Source organism: Lepisma saccharinum, chromosome 29 (genome assembly GCF_977018435.1).
Source record: "Lepisma saccharinum chromosome 29, izLepSacc3.1, whole genome shotgun sequence".
In the NCBI taxonomy this organism is placed as follows: domain Eukaryota; kingdom Metazoa; phylum Arthropoda; class Insecta; order Zygentoma; family Lepismatidae; genus Lepisma; species Lepisma saccharinum.
The window spans coordinates 15,078,064-15,105,404 of record NC_139257.1 but is presented as its reverse complement, the minus strand read 5'-3'; the positions used below and the strand labels follow the sequence as shown (position 1 = coordinate 15,105,404).

The window sequence follows — 27,341 nt, the reverse complement described above, 5'->3', positions numbered from 1 at the left end:
TCCACAACTCACCTGGTCGATAGCCCAAGAGAATCTATTAATCAGTTGAATCAGTTATAGGCTATTTTCATTGTTTATTGTAGTTTATAATTGCTTGCTTGCTGAGAATTTCAAATATTGCTATTACAAGTGTGAACAGAGTTTTGATTGTATTTTTTTTTCCTACAGGGTGATGAAGATGTGTTTGGAATGCTTTGTTAGCTATCCGTTGTGTGGTTGCCTCATGATTCTCAGTCATTGCACATAAGCCATCATGGGATCTGAGCAGGGTGAACTCACCTTTTATGTAAAAGCTGGTAGAGATGAGAAGCGCCTGGGTGCGTGTCCCCTGTCTCACAGGGTACTCATGGTGGCGGAACTGAAGGCAGCTGAAGGTGCAGTCGGCAAATTCCGTGTGGTTCCTATAAATGTTGCAAGGCCGTTGGAGGAGTTTCGAAAACTTGGCCTGAGGCGCGTGCCTGCTCTGTCTCATCGCGACGAAACCGCTGATTCGGCTGACGACATAGTAGCTTATCTCGATGATCATTTCCCAGGCGGCAACCTCTCGTATGATCACCCGGAAGCAGAGAACGTGGCACGCGATTTCTTCTCTCGTTTTTGTTTCCATCTGCGATCGGTGGCTCGCGATGCAGGGCATTTGGAGTCAGAATTACGCAGGATCAGTGACTTCCTTATAAATCAGGACCACGTGTTCCTCACAGGTGACCGCCTCTCTCATCTTGACTGTGAAGTACTGCCGAAACTTCACCAAGTACGTGTAGCAGCCGCTCGACTGAAGAGCTACCACATACCATCCAGTTTCCAAGGCCTCTGGAGGTACCTTCACGCTGCGTATTCTGAATCTGTATTCACTAAGACCTGTCCTTCAGATCAGGAGATACTGCTTCATTGGCTCGACAAGCCCGACACTCCCCGTCTCCCACCGGATCAAGTGGCGCACATGATACGCGAAGAGCCGAGGTTCTCGTTTGACATACCGGCAGTGGCCGTGCCAGTACATATTGATTAAGCAGCTTTGGGTTACATATTTATTCCCAACAGATGTGCATCACAAATATTTCTAGAAGCTCATAAAAGATCTGAATATATTCATTAATTTATTGGAATAACTAGTCGAATTATGTTATGTAATGTTTTAATTAATGTGATCTATTGTATCTTGCCAGTGAGACATGGTATATGCCTCATAAATAGGCAGCATATCTTACTATCAAATAGAATACTGAATTAATATAGGGTGAAGGCATAATTCTGTTGCTACTACAGGAGTGTCTTAGTGGTGAGAAGTCAACAGCTTGCCCTGAAAGCATTTAATTACTACAGTATCTGAAATCCAAAGTCTGTGAAAAGTTTGTTTTTTGGCATTATTTCTGTAGTTTTGTTTTTGAAAAATAGATTTTAGTGGATCTACTTTGTATCTACTAATTTACATTAAAATAAGAGGTGATTTCATTAACAGAAGCTCAGATAACTTTTACCTCGAATAGCATTCATGGTTTTGTAGATGATAATATGTAAGGTTCAGAATGATAGTGGATGTATATATTTTAATTATTACCTGTTTCAAACGTGCTTAATGCAACAAAACATATACATTAATGTTATTTGTGCATCTCTTAAATTCAGTAATTATCTATTTTTGTCAAAAATGAGTTTTACATTGTTGCTTGTTGTGCATACTAAGCATTATGTAAAAGACTGAGAATTGCTGCTGCTATTTTTATACTCCAAATAACGGTATTAACTTGTAGATAGTGCAAAGAGCACTTATTTATTTTTTACAGTAGAAGTGCTGTTAGGTTATTAATACTCAAGAAAGGTTTATGCAGCTTTGTTATAGTACTTCATATTCTCTGTGTAAATTGATTTTATGCGAGAAATTTCTACCTTGATTGTGTAGGAGGCTTGAAGTAATTGATTGACTCTTAGACAATAACTGTGACTTGAGGAGATTAATAATGTTCATGTTAATATATAGCTACAAATGATTATAAAGTCATAATGTTTTCACATTTAGAATTTGGTTAATGCAGATGTAAACATTTTTGTGTGTGTGTTTTTAGTTCATCTTCACATACTGTGCTGCAGGCCTGTCCAAACTATGGCCTGTGGGCCACATGCACGTGCCATGGCTTTTTAGTACAGTAGAGACTCGTTTATCCGACATACCACCAGAAAAAAAATCAATCGGCAACAAGAACTGCAAGTTGCGAGTGTGAGCATAATCTATTTTTAGTTTCTCCCGACTCTACTTCAGACAATTCTGTAATTTTTCCAGTTAATGTTTTCTGTATTGTTGTAAAACATGATTACAGTTTATTACATTAGGTTCATAATATGTAAAATTATAACATTAGTTTGACGTTTAATAGGCTTTTTCTTAATGCCTCCCTATTATCCGACATTCTGCCGGCCCGTTATGTCGGATAAGCGATACTCTACTGTATTTATAAAACTGTTACATTTATTTTGGGGCATTATCTTTAGTGCAAATATAACATAATATGGCCCAAGACCAATTCTACAAGTAGTAACTTGCCCTACACAAAAAATAAAGGTTTGGACACCCGTGCAGTGTAGTGGGTTTGAATTGCACTGTGTTCATAGCACAAGTTAAGATATTTGAAACAATAGCACAAGCATGTTATGCGATGATAATGCACCTAAAACTGTTGAACTTCATCAATGCAGTTAGTATTGAAATAGAAATTCAAAAATTAATAAATATGAATTTTTGTTTGCAACATTAAAATAACTTTGTGTTGTAATTATTGTACCATTTTTGACATTAATTTACATCATTCATTGAAAAGGCACAACAACAATCATTGATATTTACTTTAAACAAAGCAAATATGCTATATACTCCACTTGCACCCAAAACTATTAAATGTGAATATGTGAGTGTGTGTTTTGAAATTATTTTAATGATTGAGGTTGGTAATTTATACCGGGTGTAGACAAATGAATATCGGAGTTTTAAACTTGTAACTTAAGCCTGTTGAACTGTAACAACTGAATTAGACCTTGCGAGTTCCAACACACAAAAAGACTTACGCTCGGGAGTCGCCATCTTTACGAATAGCTCCGCCAGGCGGCAGAGTTAGGAAACAAATTTTGCGCATGCGTAGAATCAAAACTTGTTGAGTTACTCTTTCATTTCATATATGGTTCATATTTGTGATGTGTATAACATAGAAAATATACAAGTTTACAACTCCAATATTCATTTGTGTACACCCTGTACAAGGAGATCAGCACTTATCATATGCCATAATGGAAAAATAAAACAATTTCTATCTATCATATTTATTTGACGAGGTACAACCTTTAAATGGGATTTTCCTGAATCAAATATACTATTTCTCCCAAATATTACTTGTAGGAATGTTTATAATTCAAGTGATTATAATGGAACTTTGAGCTGATTTTAGCATTTATGTATTTTACTGCAGCATACTCTAATGAATTATGATCTCACATCAATGCATCTTGTGCACTCTGATTTGCGGCACCTAATTTTTTTCTTATTACAAAGTTCTCTTTCTTGACATGGCCAGTGACATACAGAGATCGTAATTACATCAACAAAATAACCATAAAAATGTGCAGTTAGAAGTTTTTTGTTCATCTAATTTTTTTATTAGTCTTCACGCCATCAGCTGCATTTTGTGATTTTAAGCTGTAAGTATGTAGGCATTGCACATGCTTTTTTTTTTCAAGAGATGTGTGAGGTTTAGAAATAATTGTATTATTTGTGTGTTCCTAGTTTGCACAGTTTTGCCATGTTGTTTAATAATGCACAGAAGTTATATTTTTTTTCTGTGCAAAGCATATTAGCTAATAATCTGTCACTGAGGAGAGAAGCATGTGAATATCAAACTTCATAATTTGAGAGATCTCCTTTTACATCGGGTCTTATCGTAGAATATGTGCACGTGAATTAGAAGGGCATTAATAATTGATTTGCCATAAATATCAACCAAAGATGAATTGCAGGTTTTTACAAATATCTTTCAAGGTCAAATATTTATATTTTGCCAACTGCGTGCCATATTAGATGAATAACATGAATAGTAGAAAAATGAGTATTCATCTTTCTCCTCGTAAACTTTATTTTTAACCGGAACAAGACAATTCCCCTCTCCTGTATAGTATGTTGTTGTACTGAATGTAATATTGACTCCGAGACCTGACTTCAAATAGTGCAGTATTACATAATTAGTTCAACACTGAAAGAAAAGGAGGAGAAAGGAAAGATAGTAATAGAAAAAAATAATGAAAATACCTTCGTTGTTACAAAGGAAGTTACTGCAAAATACAGAAATTCAACTTGTTAAATATGTTGAAAATAATATGTTTTTACTATTTTATTGTGAGTTTTGAACTTGCTTCTTTTTTTAATTTAACTGGTAACTTGGGTCATGACTGAATCTTGACCTTTTTGCTCTATCTTGTTGGATACTCTAAAGATGCGTATGTGGATATTAAATTATATTTTGTAAATGACGTACACAAGAAGTACTTACATGTCAGTATAGCTGGAAGAATGGTTTGGCATTATAGAAACCAAAACACCGTGTAGTGTTATAACGGATTTTCAGGTGGCAGAATATGTGTTCGTATTTGGTTCTTTTTAAAAGATTGCATAATTCTTATTGCTTTGACTTAATCATGATTTTGATTATGTGCTTCTAAAGGCGATATGAACAAGCTGAGATAAGCTGTCAACTTTCATGCAGCTTACCTGTATATTTAGTCAGAGGTGTAATCAAACGTTTATGGTTTAAAGGTAACAGTAAGCAAATACTGTGTGTTTATTTTGAGGCATTGTTTTTGTTTTGTTTTGTATTATTTTTATTATATTTAGTGGAAGTATCTTGCTTTTTGTTTGTGTTTTGAGGTGGTTGGTCAAAAACTATTATTTTGTAATATTTAAAAAGACATTTTTTTTACAACTAATGTTGATTGCACACTTGTCTTTGTGTATTTTCCAAATAATGTTTTTGATGCACAATGTATACTAGTCACAATGCAATGCTTTTGTTGGAAAGCAGAAATTCTTTGAAATTAAGGTTGTGTACAAATTGTGTAGCTTTGTGATGCAACATAAAACTATGTTTTATTATTTATTTGTCAAAGACCTGCACAAGAAAATCATAATTTTAAATAGGATAAAATTATTGTCAAATATTAAGTACAATGCTAATTATTGTTGGTTTCTGGCCAGAAATCATGTACCATGTTCCTCTTATTGAAAGGAAAATCTATTCTTGTTGCTCTATTATTACTAAAAAATCTTGAAATTGAAGTTGTTTCTAATATTCTTTACGGCTCATAGAAAGCTGTCGTGTAGGTATTTTTACCTTAATCCTGCAATATTTATGCTGGATTTTTTTTCAACATGGATAATACTCATGTAGGCTATGCTTGCACACCACTTTTTTTCATTCTCATTTTAGCCTAGCAGACTTTGAAAAGGAATGACACAAGTATCAACTTACTCAATGTTCAAGCATCCTCTGAGGAACATTGTTGATTGGAAGATACTGAGAGCCCCTCCCCCACCCTTCTACTATGGCTGTTTGCATGGTAATAAAAATTGAGGTGGTCCAGTCTGAAGGGCATCTGACTACCATGCGGCTTCGATTCCCGTAGTGGTTGATCTAAGATAGGAGTTTTTCTGACCTTGTCCCTGCATAATGTGGCTCCGGGTATAATCCATCCTCAAATCAATAGGTACTTAAGGTGTGGTGTTGGCCACATCACCTCCAAAATAGGCGAGATCAAGAGAGTGTTGGGCCCTATACCCCACATCCCTAAATATGCCTTAATGGCATGTTGCTATATGCACAGGGAACTTCACCTTCACGGTTGCAGGGTTAATAATTGATTAAAAACATACTAGTTTTATTTGTAATTCGCCTGCAGTTAATTGACACACAGTGCATGTCATTAAGAAAAACTACTCGAGTGGTACAGAGCATATCTCAGTTTTAGGTTTTCATACAACGGAACTACTTTTTTTAGAAGCTGCCACTAAATTTTACCACTTTCTGTCAGCACATTACTAATTATCCACACATCCACTGTATACAAGTTGCTAATTTTACTAATGTACGAGGGAGAATCGAAAAGTCTTTGCACCTAATTTTTTTCTAGCTTGTTGTGCGTGTTATTACAAAAAAGCGTGATATACGAGCGATGCAGTAGGCTTTTCTTGGAACGGCCATTTTGTAAATTTCGATTTCTTCAATGGCACGGCACTGTTATCAGTTGGCAAAGATGGCCGGAGTGCTCAGGAAGTCCATACCATATGAGCAGCGAAGTGTTATTCATTTTTTATGGTGCAAAGGACAAACAGCCACAGATATCCACAGGGAAATGGGGCCAATGTATGGGGACAAGTGTCTATCAGTGCAAAGTGTGCAGTGTTGGTGCAAGGAGTCTGAAAATAGACGGGAAAATGTGGAGGACAATGAGCGATCGGGCTGACCTCGTTCCTCGCTGACACCGGATATTACCAGTGTTGATGAAATGGTGAAAGTTGATCGACGTGTTCATCTGAAGGACACTGCCACTGAACTTGGCATTTCCTAAGGTGCAAAGACTTTTCGATTCTCCCTTGTACGTGTAGGGAAAGTTTTACACAATTATTCCTGATGGAGATATTTTTATGTGTGTCTCGATGTGAGTTGCATTTGATTCATCTGTACTGGTATCACCTTCCTTCTCTCTCTCTCTCTTTCTTTAATTTGGATAGCTGGCCCAGTGAAAGAATACCCTCTCCAATACTTTTCACAAATTTTGGTGCACCTAAATCTGTTTTTCCCTTAACAAGTACGATTCATTCTTTTTTGTTCCTTTTTGTGTGGAAGTAACACTATAATTAATGATTAATAACAGCAGAAAAGTAAAACTCAAAAGGAGCTTAAGTGTAAATGTGTAGCTTATCTATTATGCTTATCACAGGTGTTAGATATCAATGGATCTTTCATAAGTTGATCTTTCCTGGTAATTATGAATGCATTTTTTAAATGTTTTTACTGAGTGCAAAATTAACTTTTTTTTTTTACACTGATGGTTTTTATTTATTGCAAAATGTTGTCATCTAGTCAATAAGAAGAAAGACATACATATTAGTTAGCTATCATATTTATGAGCATTGTTCTAAATCAAATAACTTCATTTAGTAGAACTTTTGTTCTTAGCTGAAAACACTTGGTTAACTTGATTTTTTAAAAGTATGCAGAGAAATGGTTTTGTTAAATTGTTTAGTCTCATAATACTGAGTGACAAATTTATATTCTCAGTTGACATAGAAAGTAGATTGTTGTGTTACTTGAAGCAAAAGGTGTTCAAACAAGAATTCCAGATTTAATAACGTGAAAAAATCCTATCAATCTCAAATTATTCAATGATAGGTACTTATAAGAACAGTACTGCCAACCCAACAACAACAATCCAACCCCTTTGTTGGAGTGGTTAGCAAGCACCTGCTAAGATGCCAGCATCCCGGGTTCAAATCCTAGTCTGGGCATGGATGTTTGTGAGTGTCAATTCATCATATCATCACTCATCTCCATCTTCACAAATTAACCAAAAGTAGCACAAAAAGTGAAGTAAAATAAAGCAAATCAATCACTCAATCAACCAACAACAACAAGACAATGGCACATTCAAATCTGGCATTCTTGTTGGAACACCCTGTATAATGTAACACTTTTGCATTGAGATAATCATAAAATATTTTAATACAAAAGGGAAAAGGCAAAACGATCGCTGTTAGTGAAGTATTGTTATCAGGTTGAAGGCATACTATGTGCTGTTGCACCTATGTACTTGAATATGTTTTCTTAGCAAATAGCCCCTATGTGGGGACCAAAGTCTTTAAAAAAATAACATATTTATGGAGTGTTTACTTTATTTGTTTTAATGTGTTTAAATTCTAATATAAAAATGCAACATACTATTTTATTCATGTTTAATAATTATTAAAGCATGTAAGCCAAAATAGTATTTATCTCTGTTTAAGCATGTAGAAAATTTTGAGTAAAAATTTCTCATTTGTTCTGTGTAACGTGTACTTTTATAATTTTGTTGTGTTCAGTATGAGCCATGCAGAAAATACAAAGATATGTAGTTGCATTTTGTAGTTGAAATAAATGCAAAGAAAAAGGCAATAAAGTTGTTAATGTTAAACTTCATACTGGTTTTATTGCTATTTGTGTTTTAGGTATATTTTTTTCATTTTTAGGATATTATAGCATTGTAACTTTACTTGCTTCAAAACCAGTTTGAATACTGATGATGGAGTTATTTTTCTATCATACAGAATTTATGAAATTTTAGTCTCCTGTATTTTATCATCCATCGCCAGTCAAGTCTAAACCTTTTGCAGTTACATATTTATGTACATTAATTAAGGATGAAAATAAACTCTTCAGGTTGATCATGGAACATCTGAAATGTTATGCTAGATCAGTAGAACATTGGCAGTTGGAATCTAATAAGTAAATTTCATGTTAATACTTTTCTGGTAATGCTCAAATTTTCATATCAGCCTCTCGTTACAATGTACATGTGAACATGCATCTGTATTGTACATCCAAAATTTGCTTGATTGATTGATTGGTTTAGCTTATTTAACATTGCATTTCTTCCATTTTTGACTCATCACAATGTGGATGAATGGTGATAACTGATAAGACAGGGTCTGCCAGTCAAGAATGTCAAGAATTCAACAGGTAGGTCAAGAAAGTCAAGAAGTTAAGCTTGTGGTGAAGAATTTTTGCTATTTTTTTTTACAGTATAGTGAATTTACATTGTTGTTTCATACCTTTAGGATTTGATTAAATTAAATATTTGAAAGCTGAAATTGTATTGAGTTGTGGTTAAGGTTTGTTTAGTTTAGATTTTTGTACGAGTGAAGTTTTGTAAAGATATTAAAATGATGTGGCCATTCCCCATCCAGGATGAAGTCTGAAGCATTAATTTTTACATCATTAATAATTAAAGCAAGTCTAAATCCCTGGTTAATCAATCATTTGTAGACACCTTGTACATAAAAAAATATTTCATGAGACTCCATAGCTGTCTTTCATCCATGTCTTTTTACTTTGTACATTTTTTTACCCTTTAGTAAATTTTCCCATACTAGACGTTCATGTAGAGCATGATTTTCTTGTTTAATGTTTAAAAAATACCCAGGAAGACAATGTTAATACCCAGTACAAGGTTCATGTCTCTATCTCTTTTTGTACCAAAGTTATGTACCCTCAAAATCTTGGTTGCATGACTTTTCAGACACCCTGTATATTTCTACTTTGCTTTAATTATTAGGAAACCCCTATAAGGCTTTGGTAACAGATTTGAAAGATTTAAGTAGAGAATACATTTTTATATTGATGAATTAACTGAGCTGGTTGTTATTGGAAAGTGAAAGTTAGATCAGAATATTTTTGAAGAGGTGTAGTGATGTGAAATTCAGGCAGATTATTATAGTGGAACCAAAAGCAATAAAAACTGCGCAGACCTGTGACCACTGTGCACTGTATTCCCATTTGTAGGGGAGGGGCAGAGTGGAGCATGCTTCCTTATGGCCCGAGTTGAATGGAAGAAAAAGGAGGTGTGCGGAGACTTTTCGCCGAAGGTTATTTTGTTTGTGGTCGCTCTATAGATAATGAGGCATGTTCTGAATTTAAACACACAGACCAAGGTTCTATAATGATTTGTTTTTGTTGGTATTGAGTCGTACAGACCTTAAAATGCATGTAAATGCAAAATGTCTTATTGAGATCCTGTAGTTCAAATGAATAATTCAGAGCAAAGGCAAAATATGTAAATATGGATACTACATTTTTCAGATGACCCCAGGTGCAAAGAGATTTGTCTGGGAGGCCAGGGTACAGTCCCACCTCAGCTGATACATCCTTGACTATGTCTTTGAGTTAGATGCTATCAAATGATCGCTATTCACCGGGAATTCCTGGAATTCTGGAAGTTCTGTGAATTGTTGGGTCCGGGAATTCTGCTTGAATTTGCTCTGTAAACATGAAAAATTGTAATTTTTATTAATTCAAATCCCATTACATATTTATTAATGCCCTGTACCAAGTGCTTCACAGTTTTTATTTTTATCGAGGAAGGAAAAGGAAAGAAAGGTACATCGAAAATAAAACAGAATTCTCTCAATCCATTTGCTTTCTTAGTGTCCTTGGCAGAACAATCTATTTGACACACACAAGATTATTACTAGATGAGATATCTTGAAATTGATTAGGTAAATTTGAAATTCTTGTGCAATTAACAATCTTCATAGATTGCTACCAGTTACCCAAAAAAGTTCATGCCGTATATTGCAGTGAGAAATAAAGACTCTGTATTTTCTGGCAATTGTGTTTTATTCAGCAAAATAAGCTACTTCAGCTTGAATTACATGTTCCCAACAAGATACAAGCTTATAAATCCCACGTTTGTAAATGTTCTGGTCCCTAGAAGCAAAAAATTGTCCTATAACCTGCGTGACATCATCTCGGTTTCGGAACTGTTGCTCACGCAAATGGTTATCCATGGCCAAAAACAAGTGAAAGTCGGATGGGGCAATGTCGTGGGAGTAAGAAGGATGAGGTAAAATTTCACAACCAAGTGTGTTGATTACCTCCTTGGTCGCTTTCGCCGTATGAGGTCTAGCGTTGTCTTGAAGAAGGATCACTCCTTTCCTGTTGACTAGTGCTGGCTGCTTCGGACGCAGTGCAGCTGCAACCCTTTGCAACTGGGACGAGTACACCTCGGATGTGATGGTTTTGCCATGCTCTAGGAATTCAAAGTGCACAACACCAGCGCTGGTCCACCAAACACAGAGCAGAATCTTCTGTTGATGAATGTTTTCTTTGGGAGTCAATGCAACAGAACCAGGGGACGACCAATGATGTTTTCTTTTGCGGTTACTGTATAACACCCATTTCTCGTCACATGTCAATATCTGGTCCAGGAATGGGGCTTTCTTGTGGCGTGACAGCAATGATGCGCAAATGGTGAGCCGTTGGCGTTTGTTTTCCTCGGACAAAACGTGAGGAACCCACTTACTGAGCTTCCAAGTCTTCCCGAGGTTGTGCAGATGCAACTGAATGGTTTCCTCCGACACTTCTTTGCACGTTTGCTGTGTATCACGCTCAATGGTCTCCTTCAGCAGGGCTTCGTCGGTAGTGGCAGGGCGTCCAGCTTGAGCCTTGTCCTGGAGGCTCTCATCGCCCGATGCAAAGCGACTGAACCACTTTCGCGCTGTGCACTTGCTCACTGATGCCTCTCCAAACGCGGAGCATATCTTTTGAGCAGTGGCTGCAGCATTGCTGCTCAATTTGAACTCATACAGTAAACACAGCCGTAAAACATCCTTTGACACTGACATGTTCCCTTCAGGATTGTAGTTCCTACAGACCTGCTGTCTATGCGACTGACACGCCTCCCAACTCTGCACTGACTGAAGGTTGCCGGGAATGTAAACTTTTGACGTCATCCAGACAGGGTTGCCGACACATGCCGTTTGACTTTCACTTTTCGTTCCAGTGGCACGAACTTTTTTGGATACCTGGTATATTCCTGTAACATTTGTGACTTGTGTTTGTAGATGTATTTCTAGTCTTGAGTACGTGAAATGGCAAATGCAAACTCTGCACCTTAAATTTATATACCATTCAATTGAATTGAAAATTAATTTTTGGATACGTTGGAATCACACAGACCTTTATATTGTTAATGTATTTGTGTGAGTGGGAGGGTGGTGAGAGGTGGTAATATGCAAGGTTGAAATAGAGAAAATATCTGCTTGTTCCCTTGAATTTCTGGAAAGTTTGCCTTAAAAATCGGGAATTATACTTGAATTTTATCATGATCTTAGAATGTCCACCCTGCTATCACACAGTTAAAAGCAAAATGTGCCATAGTTCCATCGTGCATAAACCTTATCAGTGGCAGATACTAACACAATACATTCCCAATTATCTTGCAAATGGTTTACAGCCCCTTTTTTTTTTTTTTTTTTGCTTACACTAGGGCATACTTTTCTTTCTCACATTTTGGAAAAGTGCTTATGAACCACCCTGTATATGTTAGAAGTCATGTCCAAACCTGGCAATAAATGTATAAAAAACAGTTTCATTGAGTGACTGTTTACGCACAAAACAAAAAACTAGGTGAAGTAAATAATTTAATATGCATATTTAGTTCATGTATATTCTTCATCCCCCCCCCCTCAAGGCCATAACCAAAAGGTCCCAGGTACATAGTAGTTTGGATCATGGCCGTATTTAGAGGGGGGCAGGTTTAGGGTTCAAATCCCCCAAAACTTCCCGCATGTTGGATTAATCTGAGTTCAGAAACTAAAATGTGTAACACATTTTCAAAAAAGTATTCGCAGTTTCACAAAAATACAAGAGACAATTATGAAATGATCTAGCTAGAATTTTCAAACATTTTGAATTCTGAAATTTGATCCAATTCTCAGAATCGCAGTTCACCTTCATTTTCACTTCTGCTACACTGTTTCCAGTGCTGTTCCTGGATCAGACTTAAAATTCCCTTGTGATTGTCCCACAATTCCCATTCCAGCTTGGTAGCGCATTACCTTCACTACACTTCACCCAGCGGTGGATAAAGTACATACATTTAACCTATATGTGGTCCTATAAAGCACATACTTGTATAGTGCATAGTGGTTGTATATAATGATGTCTGATATGATAAGTATAGGAATAATATGAGCGCCGGAAAGTGGGATCGAACTGATCTCTAGAACCACTCCCCCGAATTGACATTGGTTATTGCAAGTTACAAAATAGCAGAACGTTTGTTAGTTTTATTGTTAATAACGGAAATAAAGTCCAGTTAGTATTCAAACAGAATAACCAACAAAAAACGGCATTAGATCAAAAAATTGAGGTTACAATACAGGCACCAGGTTATGGTTTACCATTTAATCCAAAGAATAACTGTTTTCCACAGTTTTCAAAATTCCAAAAATTAAATTTTATGTGAATGGTCAAACAACATAATCTTTATGACTAAAATTTCTCTCTTACTATTAAAGCTTTTTATAGAGGTATCTAAAATTTAATAACAAAATATAGTAGCTGTGCATTTCAGTATGCACTGCATGAAACGTAAAAAAAAAAATTCTGCTGCATATTCACACTTCTGATGGATAGAGTAGAAAAATCTCCTCAAGGATATAAGGACAGTAATAATAATAATAATATGTTTGGAATTAATTAGTTATTTATTATGAAATTTTAATTATTATTAATTACCAATCATTATTGTTATTATTTCTATTATTCAAATTTCTTGCGACACCCATGGGAACAATTATGAGTGAACCCCCCCAGAAATTTTTACCTGCCTACGGCCATGGTTTGGATCCCACTTTAAACTGTAGGTCCAGTTCTGATTAGCATACCTCTGCATAAGTTGTACTTAAAAACAAAGTCAATCAAACAATATTCTCTCTCTTTTCCAGGCTTAGTCTGCTGTGACCATGAATTCCAGTGCAGGAAACGACAACTCCGGACAGAGGCCCTCGACCCCAATGTCCCCTGCAGAAGAAATGCCTGATATCAAACCTGCAGGACAACCCGTGTCAGACTTCCTGCTGCAGCTTGAGGACTACACACCAACGGTGAGTGGATGCACCTTCACTATAGATATATGAATAACTTGCGGAATGTGCCAGTGATATTGAAATTTGATGGAATGGTGCATGTAGTCTACCAAGAACGAAATGCCTGTTTTTTTTTATTTCAATCACAAGAGAGGAACTTCTGGTCTTTGAGTTGAACATTTGATCTTCTTCTTTTGTCACATTTCTCTTCCGTGATTACCTGTAAATTTTTACAGGGTGTAGATGATGTAGAGAGCAAATCACACATGGTGGTCTTTTTTATTTACGAGGGCAAATCAAAAAGTCTTTGCTTCAATTTTTTTCATCCAAAATAATAAACATGCAGGGAATCAAAATATAGGAATTGTTCTATGTACCTTGCACTATTTTTCCACGTAGTCACCACAGCAGTTCAGCCATTTGTCCCATCGTACCACTAGTTTGGAGAGCAGCCGAGAGTTAACGCTGGGCCGTTCCAAGAAAAACCTACTGCATTGAATGTATATCTCGGTTTCTCGAGCACACTAATATTTCGGCTGAATAAAATAGGGGCAAAGACTTTTCGATTTGCCCTAGTACTTGTTCAGTCTCTTCGTAAATTACATACTTCAATTCATGTTAGTTAATTAGTGTACCAGCAGTAAACTCAGAAAATTAAACCAATTAAATAAAGGTTCCCTGTGACTTATTGAAATTCCAAAAATGAGATCTTTATATGAGAGGTCTCACAACATAAATTTCATGACTAAATGAATGATGGCTGTAAAAGTTAATTACAGAATAGAAAGAACAGTTTTGCATGATATTTACTCATCTTATGTATGAAGTAATTTTCCCCCAAGGATATAATAATGATTCTTTGACAAAATAATAGTTTATTAGTAGTTTATAATAATCCTTTGCGCAACAGCTCTGAAGGGCCTTGGCTTACCTACCGACTGCTGGTCTCCCTCCCACGCTTTCCTTCGTCACCTCTAAGCGTGGAGATCTGCAACTAGTGTTGTAATAGTCGCGGGGTCAGCCCGACGTATCCCCAGCCCTTATAGTAGGTTTCCGGGACCGGATTATGCTTACTCATTCGAAGCTCCCCAATTTTCTCACGTTGGTGGGTTTCCACCGGCCCTATACGTAGTCCGAATAAATTCCGACCAGAGCCGGATTCGAACCTACGCCGTCCCGTAGCGAACGATCTCAAGACGAGTGAATGCCTTAACTCGCTCGTCTACAGAGGAGGACTCAATAATAATAATTACTCCCTCTGTCCCATAATTATAGTCCGGTATGCCAAATGGTAGTACAGGAATGACAGACGAAGAGGCAGATGGAAAGCACAATTTGTACTGATCCTTGAGTAATAAAGTTGTATGACTCATTCCCGTGTTTCTCTTCATGTTCTTCTTCTGTATACACTAGTGTCACAGTTTCAATATCGGGCAATTATTATGAGACAACAACCAAAGGTGTACCGGACAATAATTATGGGACAGAGGGAGTATTTGATTATTTTTATACGAGGGTCACTATTTATATTTTGAGCCTTGGTAACACTGATTGAAGTTAGGCACGATTTGACATTTGCACGGAATCGTCTGGCATTATTGACCATAACGTACTTCAAATGTTTTGTCAATAGCTTCATTTGTGTTGTTTATGTTGCTTTGGAGATTGCGCGACAACAATAAAATGGAATTAACTCGTGAACATTTTCGTGCAATGATTTTTTACGATTTTCGACGTGCATTATCAAGACAAGAGTGCATCGATCAACTTACTTCCACATTTGGCGATGAAACCCCATCCTTTGCCACTGTGAAACGCTGGTATAACAAATTTAATCTTAGCCGCCATTCGCTCACCGACGAGATTCGCGAAGGTCGTCCAATATCAGTTCTTGTTCAAGAAAACATTGATGCTGTGCAAAACCTAATACTGCAAGATCGTCATGTGACATACTGTGAGATTGAGGCAACAATAGGCATTAGTTCCACCAGCATATATAAAATATTACATGATCATTTAGCTGTGAGAAAGGTACGTTCTCGTTGGATCCCACACAATTTGACAAAAACTCAAAAAGACGCTCGTGTCAATTGGTGCAAACAAATGCTCAAGAAATACAATGGTGGTGCTTCAAAATACGTATATAAGATTGTAACAGGTGACGAAGCATGGATATATGCATATGAGCAGTCGACTGTATGGGTGTTTCAAGATGAACCCAATCCAACAAAAGTTGTTCGCGCTCGAAGCACATCGAAACAAATGGTCGCCTGTTTTTTCGGGAAAACTGGTCATGTGGCAACTGTGCCTTTAGAGGAACGTAGAACAGTCAATTCTGAATGGTACACAACAATTTGTTTGCCAGAGGTCTTCGGTCAAATACGGAAAACAAACAAACGCCGTCGGATCATTCTTCATCAAGACAATGCCAGCTGTCACACATCTCGTCTAACAACCGACTTTATGAACAGTCAAAAAATCGAATTGATGGGTCATCCGCCGTACAGTCCTGATTTGGCACCCAATGACTTCTTCTTGTTCCCGAATGTCAAGAATAAATTGCGTGGACAACGATTTTTGTCGGCGGAAGATGCCGTTGATGCGTTCAAAAACCATATTATGGAGGTGTCTCAAGAAGATTGGAAAAACTGCTTTGACAAATGGTTCATACGAATGCGAAAGTGTATTGACCATAAAGGAGAATACTTCGAAAAACAATAAAGCAGTTTTCAATGCCAAATTCCTGTTTTTTCATTGTTAGGCTCAAAATATAAATAGTGACCCTCGTAATTTCTGTTTGAAAAAGTCAACCTCGATGGTGCTCATCTTTGCAATTAGCCAAAGGTGGTAGAAAAGTGACGCTAAACAACAAATATCAAATCAAATCAAAATCTTTTATTTAATTTTAAATCTAATAAATACATGGCTGGCTCAGCAGCTCAGTTGGTAGAGGAATGACATGTACTGGAGGCATTACTGTTGTTCGTAAACTCCAGCCAACTCAGCCCAGGTCTTACGAGTGGATTGCGCAGACGTCATAGAAAACGTCACGTCGACGTCACTAGCGAAGCTGTTCCATGCTGCAGTTTACGAACAGCGTGGATTATGGCGTGGTGGATCGTCTGCTTGAATCTTGAGCATGTTTAAAAGCAGTGGACTCTCTTTTAGATGTAGTATTAGGTGTAAATGGCACTAAATCTCACCTTTATATAAAGCTCGGCTATCAATATAAATTATTATGATATTTTGACAAATTTTATAAATTGGCACAAAAAATAACGGAAAAAAACTGAATCAACTGTATGCCTACATACACGGCCGTGCTACATATCAAAAATTATTATTTTCTAGTATTTTATTGGTTGGTGAATTTAGTTTAGTGTACCGTGTATTAACACAAACTAATAACGTTGAATTATGGTAAATGAAATAGCTTTAAAATATTTATTTCATTGCAGTTCAAATGAAAAAACTTTTTTTTATTGTTTTATTCTTTTTTCTTCGGATACCAGTTTTTGCATATTTTTCCCATATATAACATCTACGGAAAAAATTATAAGATAATATTAACTACATCTTTTCCTTCAGTTGGCTTGTCTGACTTACGAAGGCATCAAATAAATGATTGCCGGCCATTGAAAGCTGGTGCGTCGTGTTTTCTGCTAGTTTTCGTCTGCAGTCAGCCAACTCAGTCGCATCGAGAACGGCTTACGAATCTTACGAGCCAAGTAAGCCGGATACGTCACCGTGACGTCAGGGAGCCGGAAGTGGGCGGAGCTAGCCGTACTTGGATTGAGTTTAAGAACAGATGTAGCCAGCTTCGGCTGACTTGGCTGGAGTTTACGAACAGCCGTATATTCTGCTTAAATTTCTATGTAGCACATCTTCTGAGTGTGCCAAATCAATAAACACATTTATTCTTCATAAAAGCATTAGTTTTGCATTTAAGAAATAAAATAAGCAAAGGACTGACTAGGAGGGATATGAATGTCAGAAACCATATATTTTCAATGAAATTCCAGTTTACTTTCATATGCTAACCTATCACTAGTCCCGCACTGTGGCTTTCCAATCTAAGGTGTTAGGCTTTGGGCCTGACTACGGGAAGCGCAAGTTCGAGTCTCCTTGGGGAAGCGTAACCCAGTCATGGAAACCTACAACCATGACTGGGGGTTCATCGTGCTGACCACACGTCACCCCGTAACTGGCTGGATGATCTTCCAGCTCTGGTGGGAGTGAGGATGGCATTGGGTATGTTAGCCTTGGCCCTCATGAGCTGTTGGGCCATGGGTTATTATATTATTTTAACTTATCACTAGGTTGTAACTAAATTGGTCATTATTTGGTCAGTAATTTTGACTGACTGGTTCCTGTCCCAGTCTGCCTCACTCACTTAAAGCACATTCCCACTGACCCGGAAACAAGTGTGACACACAGTCAGTGTATATTGTATTTATGCAAATGTTACTGTTAGCTAAAGATATAAGCGATGGTAAGTGGTATACATGGGAAAGGTACAACATGTAACTGGATGATACATACACTATTTTCATACTAGAGAATGCATTAGTGTCTAAGAATTAACTGAAAACCTCATATCTGTATGGATCACCATTAGCACTAACTTTGCTTTAATATTATATTCCAGATTCCAGATGCTGTGTCTGCATTTTATCTCCACTCAGCTGGATTTGAGGCCTCTGATCCGAGGATGTAAGTAGCTTTTTCCAGTGTACATAATGGTGCTACTGTTTATCAGCTTTTGTCATGGAAGGATTAGTCAAATATGTATTTAGGGGGGTTTCAGGGGGTCCGGACCCCCACCCCTGAAGGACTTAAGTACTAATATTATATAATGAAAAAATATATGCATTTAGCCTGTGTTGTATAATTTCCTCTGAACTTATTGGAAGACAAGGATTATATTGGGATCAAATGGCTTTGAAGGACACGAAGGACGTATTTATTTAGGGGGTCCAGATCCACTCCTCCCCACCAGAAAGACTTATTAAGTATGAAAATTAAATAATGCAAATATACTCGTTTAGCATTTGTTGTATAATTTCCTCTGAACTTATTGGAAGAGAAAGATTATATTGGGATCATACAGCTTTGAAGGACGTATTTAGGGGGGTCCAGGCATCTTACCAAATACTACAATTAAGTAATGAAAATATTAGCTTTTGTTGCATAATCGATGGTTATTAATTTCCTCTGAACTTTTTAGAAGGCAAGGATTATATTGGGATCATACGGCTTTGAATTACAAAGAAAATTTATGTACACTACTACTCAAAATAATATGCATAAAATATTAATCAGAAACTTACTTTTCTCCAACAACATGTAACATCATTTTTGTTATTCGATAAGTGTTCAATTATTCATCTATTTGACATTAATTGCATTGCCAGGACACTTACTTTTATGTAAATTATTCCGATGTTAACTACAGGTAAGCTACGTAATGAATATGCACTATTATATCGCTATTCTTATACAGTCATTTTACCTATTCGTGTAATAATAATATAATTATTTTAATGTAAACATTATTATTATTCCTGAGATCCTTGGTTCAACCCCCCCCCCCCTGAAATAAAAAACAACATATTTCTAGATATGTGCCTGGGATTAGTGTATTACTAATAAAGGGTTCAGCAAAATTTATATCAGAAAGAAATACATGTACTATGGCAGTGTTGTATGTGCTGTATGGTTGGATAATCACCATACATTCACTGTAGAAACTTGTTTTGAATATAATGACTCCACCATTGATGTCCAAGGGTTCTTTCCTTTCTCTGCTATTCTGGGTTAAGAAGTTATGGATAAGCTGGTGATCATAAGGGTGGGTGTGCACTGGACAACCAGGTCAAGATGATGGGGGTTTGCAAGTGAGCAGAGCTAAAAGAACAATTACCAGTATCACCATCAGTTGTGCAGCCAGTGACATCAAAGCTATATCTAATTACTTGAAAACTGAGTGTATGATCATTAGTATCTTTATACTTTCTTTACTTATCTGATATTTTTATAATTCCTTATTACTGTATTTTTTACTGGATATGTCCCAAATGGATTTTTGTTTTCGATTTCAATTATAAATAATTCCATCTCCATTTTCAACAAAAAGCACCAAGTGTAATTGCACTAGGACATATATTACAGATTGGTCACACTATTTTCAACTGCTAGTGACAGTTGCAGCGATTGGGTGCCAAAACTGGGGGGAGGGACAAGGACAGTTTACTTTTCCTTGGTAGACAAGGCTTAGCATTAAGAGGTTATAACGCGAGGGCAAAAATGGCAAAAAGTGGTGGTGGGGGAAACTGACTCCCTATGCTCCCTTTAATTGCCGACACTGGCTATTGTGCTACCTGCCACTTAATTCTGTGTCATTCATGGTGGTTGAGACTAGCCAGTTGTGGATGAATGCATAATGATCCATATAATTTAATGCTACTTGTGTGCAGTATCCTGGTCATCACACAGCGTGGCAAGCCATAAGTCAACTGATACATTTCTGTAATATTGCATGAAGCAGTGACTCAAGAAAATCTAGCATGCTACTCCAAATTCCCTAGCAGTCAGCATTCAGGCAGACATTGTTTGCTGGGAATGTCTTCAAAAAGTGAGATTTGATTTTAATTATACTGTAAACAGCATACATTTGTCAATGTATCAGCATTATTTTCCAATAAATTCCTCTTTTACTTACATAATTTTCACTGAAATATCTACATAATACTGGCTTTCTTACCCAACCTTGTACAAAGGAAGCAGTAACAGTCTTTAACCCTTGACTGACTATGTGATAGGTAGATGCCTATTTTCACAGCTACCATCTTTGCTGAGTCATGAGTAGACCTCGGATTTTTAGGTTCTAAAAAATGTACTTTTAGGTTCCTAATTAGACTAAAAATCATAAAATAGGTTCTAAAAATATTAAATTAGCCTTTAAAAATCCTGAAGTAGGTTCCAAAAAACTTAAAATGGTTCAAAGATCCTGAAAAATACTAATTAGGTACAATTGTTATAAACAAAATTTGAAACAAACCATGAGAAAGTTTAATAGATATATGTAACCAGTGCTCGAAAAATCTTCAGAGCTAGGTGCCAGCTCTGAAAATCAGTCACCAGGAAACCACCCACTAGCAATTGTGCAAACTAGGGGTGTGCAGGATCCCGAAAAGTCTAAAAAAAATGTACTTTTAGCTTCCTAAAATAGACTAAAAATCATAAAATAGGTCATTAAAATCCGAAAATAGGTTCTAAAAATCATAAAATAGGTTCTATAAATATTAAATTAGCCTTTAAAAATCCTGAAGTAGGTTCCAAAAAACTTAAAATGGTTCAAAGATCCTTAAAAATACTAATTAGGTACACTTGTTATAAACAGATTTTGAAAGGAACCGTGAGAAAGTTTAATAGATATATGTAACCAGTGCTCGAAAAATCTTCAGAGCTAGGTGCCAGTTCTGAAAATCAGTCGCCAGGAAACCACCTACTAGCAATTGTGCAAACTAGGGGTGTGCGGGATCCCGAAAAGTTGGGATCGGGGAAAAAAAATTCTGTTCTGATCCCGACTTCAGGAAATAACTTCCCAACTTTTTGGGATACCAAGCAGTCGGGAAATACCGAATGGTCATTTTAAAGAGTCGTTAATTCTGGAAGTTTTCTGCACTGTAAATGTCTGGAACTTATTTGAAATGGTAAGTTTTTGTACCAGGAAATGCAAAAACAAGCACTTAGGTGAAAATGATGTGTAGAACTAGAGATTTTCAGAGTTTCGGGATGTTTCGAACATTTCCCATCCCGAATATTGAGATTTTAAAAATTTCCCACCCCGACCCAAGAAATTCTGTACCGCACATCTGTAATGCATAAAACTACTATAAGAAGCTAAGCCGGCCCCTGTGGCAGAGTGGTTATCACATCGCACTATGACACCAGGGGTCCCGGGTTTGATTCCCAGCATGGGCATGGATGTTTGTGAGTGTTCATTCATCATATCATCACTCATCCCAATCTTCGCAAAAATGGCACAAAAAGCGAAGTAAAAGAAAGCAAATCAATCAAAAATCAATGAATCTATAAGAAGCTGAGCATCACCATATTCAAAACATCACTAAATCATGTGAGAAAGCGGGAAATGAGGGTTGGGGGACAAAGAGTAAGAAATGGTTACTGATTCTATGGGATGTTCACAACGTTGATAAAAAAAATCATTTGCTAACTAACTTACTCTGTACTGCAATTTGAACTTATAATCTTAATTATTTTGTAAATGCAAACTTAAAAAAACGGCAATATTACAGCAAAAGATCACAGTCGCCAGGCTGAAATTTTTAGTCGCAATGGCAACCTGGTGATTTTCGAGCCCTGTATGTAACCATCAAAAATATTATTTTTCTAACCAAATTTTCATTTATATGCATCACTTTCAAAATTATCCACTAATTATTGTAATACTAATACTTGTACTGTTAGCAAAAGTTATTAATCAATATGATAAATGAATTATGTATTATTTCCTCCACAATACATAACAATATTTTTCACATTATCATCCTCAGACAAAACCCCGATTTTATCTGTAAGAATCATCTTGTATGCTGAAAATGATCTTTAAACAGATGCTTAGTCAGTGGTGCAAATTTGAATGCTAGAAAGCACCAAAATTTAGCGGATCAGAAGTTTGCACTTTGGACTGTGCAGGCAAAAGTGGCGCCAGACATTTTGCTTTGTTTAGAGCTTCGAAAAACATTATGGATTTAGAGATAGGGAAATAGGCAGAGAGAATGTTTCAATCAAGTTAGTCATTGGATTTTTCATTACCAAACAGAACAAATACCTCTGTGTGATGTAAAAATAATGTAAAACCTTAAAAAAATATATAAAAACCTAAGAAAAGGTTTGGTTTAGGCACTATAAAACTTGATCACTTGTTGCATTTTTTAATTAAACGCTGACATAACTTATTTCTTATTTACCTGCAAAGGAAAAAAATAGTTTAAAATCCGAGGTCTAGTCATGAGGTAGAACATGGACTATAGAGCTATTATTTGCCCATTCCACAATTGTCATGCACAACTACAAAGTCAGAGGCATTTTCATGCATCATGTACTATAATGGGGTTTCTATAAGAAACATCATAGTGAACTTCAACTAGGAAAGCAGTTTGAAGAGTTGTTATAATGTATCCCAGTGCATGAACTGAATCAGTTTTGTCAGTTCAGATTCTTGGGTTTGTTTTCTTACACTTCATTCATAGCTGCTGTAAAGATCAAAGACACAATCTACAAAGATTTGCCCAGAAAGGCTATTTAAACCACTTTTGGGTGACTGCTTTCCTAAATAGTGTGGACAATAGCAGCTGTTTTCTTCTGAATCAAACAAGTTTGCCTTTCACGTTTTTTAAAACCATTTCCAGTCCCGATTAACCTATCTGTGCACAAAGTGGACTTAAAAACAAACTCAGTAACTCATAGGAACATTTGTAGACAATCTACTGTTCAGGAAGATTAAATTTGGCTGAGTACATGTTCTGTGTACTTAACATGCCTTCTTCGATATTTAGTTAATTATTTTAGTTAGCAATGTTCTGTAATTTTTTTCCCCCAGAAAAATCTGAACCTAGCTGTTACTTGGTGTACAGCCTTCGCATGTGCAAAAGTGACAATATACCTCCCCAAGAATATCTAGTTTTAGTGATCAGCCATGAAGCAATAGTGTTTTGCTTTACTTCCTTGCAATGTGGTTTGATTTAAGTCAGGTTGATTTAAATCACTTTAATGTACATAAGAATTTTGTAGATATCAGAAAAACTTTTGGTGAAAATGCATTAATCTCGTAATCATTTAATAGTGGTCATTAGGCTCTACGAAAGGAATAGAAAGGGGGAAAAAATATGTACTGATGGGATGAAGCTCATACGGAAGGAAATGTAATACGTAAACTGTAAACACACTTTAATTTTCTTGATTTAATATTCAATAATTTTTATAGGTAAAAATAGCAAACATTTTGTGCAGAAAAATATACAAAATACTAATCATGTTAAACCATAAATAGTGTCATTATCATTAAACTGTAAATAAACATGGCAGCTGATATTTTGCAATCTATTATTAAAAGCATTGCCAAAATTCAGTTACAATGACTTCAAAATAAAAAAAATATTTTAAGTTACTATTATGGAGTACATCTAGAATGTTTTATTTTCACTGGAAGAAAAGTTACTGAAATTATGTATTATAGTTTCATTAACACACTCAACAAACAATTCCATAGTAGGTTCATAGTATCAGAAACAAAATAACATATAATTTTTATTTGCTTTAATCAACTTGTTCAAATATTTTTCAGAGCCGTTTACTAGAAAGAGCCTTTTTATATATAAAAAAAATGTCTATATGTATGTGCCAAAAATCATACCAGCAATTTTGAACATGTTTTTTTTTTAATTAAAGAAAATCTATTTAAATAAAAATAATCATCAAAAATTATTTTTTGAAATAAAAATCATAATTTTTATCCACCCTGCTTCATTGTGATGCTTATGTAGCAAATTTACCTTCATTTCTTTCCAGAGTTCGTCTTGTGTCATTGTCAGCTCAGAAGTTCATCTCTGACATAGCCAATGATGCTTTGCAACATTGCAAGACCCGCAGCTCAAACCAAACGACAAAAACAAAGGGCAAAGATAGACGCTATGCTTTAACTATGGAAGATTTGACTCCTGCTTTATCCGAGTATGGCATCACTGTGAAGAAACCCCATTATTTTGTGTAAAGAACATTGAATAATAAAGTGCAAGTGTTACAGGAACTAATTTTTTAGCACATGGACTCTGTGGAAGATTTAATGTATACAGCATGAAATTCTTGATTACATTTTGATGTCATTATTGGGCCTTTCCTCTCTTCTCCAGGCCATACATTTCTAAAGTAGAAATTGTAACTTTCCTGGCAATGTGATTCGAACAAGTGTTCTTGAATTACCGCTCAGGTTAAATCGATGTTAGCGTCCAACATTTCAGGGATGATGAGAGCAATGTATGCACTTGGAACATTGGATGCTAACACCGAATTAACTTATCTGGTAACACAAGAACACTTGTTCATATATTTCTACTTATTCATGTGGCTGCCTTATCACATTTGCAACGTATCAAAATTATGAAGAGCTCGGGATATCAACCAAGTGATTTCCAGATAGGCTTTCGAGAGCTATAAATCGACCACAAGGAAAAAAACCTTGGGATGAAAGTACCCTCGCAGCTTTCCCTTCTTCCCTCCTCCTCGGGCCATAAGGAAGCATGGTCCACTCTCCCCCTCCCCTACTCTCGGGGGTATGGTGCACAGGAGTCGCGGGTCTGCGCAGGTTGTTTTGCTCGTGGTTCCACTATAACATCACTCTCATCTCCAGGGATTGAAGTGCACAGATGTGTCAGGGTGAGGTTATATGTATTTGGTGTAGGTGGCTGGCAAATCAGGTACCGTCTCTCCGATGCCCGTGCTCCCAGTCGACTATTGCCAGTTCGATTCCCATGTCTCTTGAGGATTTCTTTTTCGCCATGGATGGCTATTGCATCTTTTATGAGAGCGACATTAGCTCCAGGCCCGTAGCTACGTAGGGAGGGCTCATAGGTTATCAGGGGGCTTTGTAAACCAAGAGTAATTTTCAAAAGTTTAACACTATTAAAAGAAGGTAAATTATGTGTGTGTGGGAGGGATTGGGGAAGGGGGAAGTGGTCATTAAGTTAAATGAAATTTAGAAATATCATACAAATACTACATTAAAAGATCGATTTTTGAAGTGTTGAGTCCCACTGAAATCATCCCTTACTGCACACTCCATACTACTATTGATGATGCAGATATTTATATCACACAAGCAAAAATGCACAATATTAAATCATAGTGGTTACAGTACATTCCATCCCCAGCGGAAGCAATGAATCTCCCCTTCCTTCCGACTTGGGGGCTGTTGACCTGTGACGCAGAAGCGGAGGGAATTTGCATGATGACATCGAATTGGCAGATATCTTTCTAAACTGGAGGTTGCGATAAGGGCGGCGAAGGTACAGATAAAGAAGCTCCCCTGGGAAAGAACTTTCTAGAGTCTAGAGAAGAGAATCTTCTAAATACTTGCCGCAACTTAGACTTCTTCTTATAAATAAGATGAACAAATGTATTAGCTGTTGTTCATGGTCTGTGAATTTATCCTTCACCAAAGTTGTGAGCAAAATGATATCTGCTGTCTATATTTTCACTGCAAACAAATTACACAGAATTGTTTTGCCTAATGTCGAGGGGGCTGATGGCAGTTCCAGAGGGGGGCTAAGCCTCCCCTGGCTACGGGCCTGGTTAGCTCTCAAAAGCTCGGAAGCCTACCCGGAAATCACTTGGTTGATATCCCGAGAAAACCTCATCATCATTCGCCACCAGGAAAGCTTCAAGAATTATACCAAAGTTTTGGTGTGTGCAGCATGTAGCAGAATGCAGCCTGCCAGCACAGCATTGAACCTTGCAACAACTTTATCACTGTAATTTTGCAAACCATATAAGAAGAGGTATATACTACAGTATGCAATACAATTAAAGATTTTAGAAGTGTTTTGGATGGCAGTTAAAAGTATTTTTTATTGTGTATTACAAATATTTTACTTTTTGTACCCATTAAATAAAGCCAATTAGTGTAGCATTTGCATTACTTTTCTTGTGGTATCTATTCTGACATGTTTTCTATTGACACAACTAAACCCCATGGTGCAAGAGCCTTTTGAGCACCAATGACTGCCAAGTGGCACTACTCAAAGAGAAGTGTCAAGTGCTGGTCTATAAGACTAGAGGTGATACCTGCACTAGTAATACATGATGTCTGGTGCTGAAGTAAATAATTTTTTTATTCAATTTAGACTATATGAAAAGCATGTAGCATATGAGCATATGTAATGTTCACTGTCAAGAGAAAAAAAGTTTATTATGAGGCCAATTGAGCATATGGTGTATTTTATGTTTGGTTTGGAAGATTTAGCAATATTTCTCCAAGGTAAAGGCCAAGGTCATGTGATTCATATTCTAGTACCTGAGTAATAGTATCTCACGGTGCTGTAAGCACGTGTCCACATTATGAAGAAAATTCTGAGTTTGTTTACCATACATTTTTCATGTGATGAGAAGTTCCAAAAACTTTTGAGAGCAAATCCTATCGAAAATACAAAATTTAAGGTTGCTAACATATTTTACTATAATATTACGAACGTGATTTAAAATCTGAATTACTAGGAATTACACCAAAGAAAAGACTAATGAAAGGGACTCTTTCTACATTGATAATGATAAGAGTGTTTGTACACGACGTGTGAAGTAGGGATGGCCAAATAGATTCTTTTTTCCTACAGAGTATATGATCGTAATATGAGGAAGACGAAACTTTGTTAAAAATTCTACCCAAAAAATTGTTTAACCTCTCTCTGAAATTTGGATTGCCCCTGAAATCCAGGTAGTAAAATTTCCTAATTGAGATTTTAAATTTTCGGGAATTCTGATATTTTTGGCCATCCCTAGTGTGAAGGTAAGATGTGCTAGGAAAAAGGTTCTGTCTGATTTGAACTGCAGGATCCAAAAAATTAGATGGAGAAATATGTACAGTGGATTAAGAGTTGCTCTTTTT

At 36.4% G+C, this 27,341-nt stretch overlaps 1 protein-coding gene and 1 pseudogene across 2 annotated transcripts in view; one reads left to right on the top strand and one right to left on the bottom strand.

Annotated features, from left to right (window-relative positions):
- LOC145981553 (transcription initiation factor TFIID subunit 10-like) overlaps nt 1-26,369 on the top strand; it is a 34,560-nt gene extending 8,191 nt beyond the window's left edge. Inside the window, exons 2-4 of one of the 2 annotated variants that reach the window (XM_083114872.1) lie at nt 13,517-13,675; nt 18,306-18,370; nt 24,254-26,369. In XM_083114872.1, coding sequence (XP_082970998.1) covers nt 13,535-13,675; nt 18,306-18,370; nt 24,254-24,455 — 408 coding nt within the window. In that variant the 5' untranslated portion in view covers nt 13,517-13,534 and the 3' untranslated portion in view covers nt 24,456-26,369. Of the gene's footprint in view, nt 1-168; nt 8,200-13,516; nt 13,676-18,305; nt 18,371-24,253 lie in introns of those variants that run through there. The other variant, XM_083114871.1, reaches the window with a different exon arrangement.
- LOC145981402 (histone-lysine N-methyltransferase SETMAR pseudogene) lies at nt 10,403-11,518 on the bottom strand (annotated as a pseudogene).
- Nucleotides 26,370-27,341: the final 972 nt, after the last annotated feature.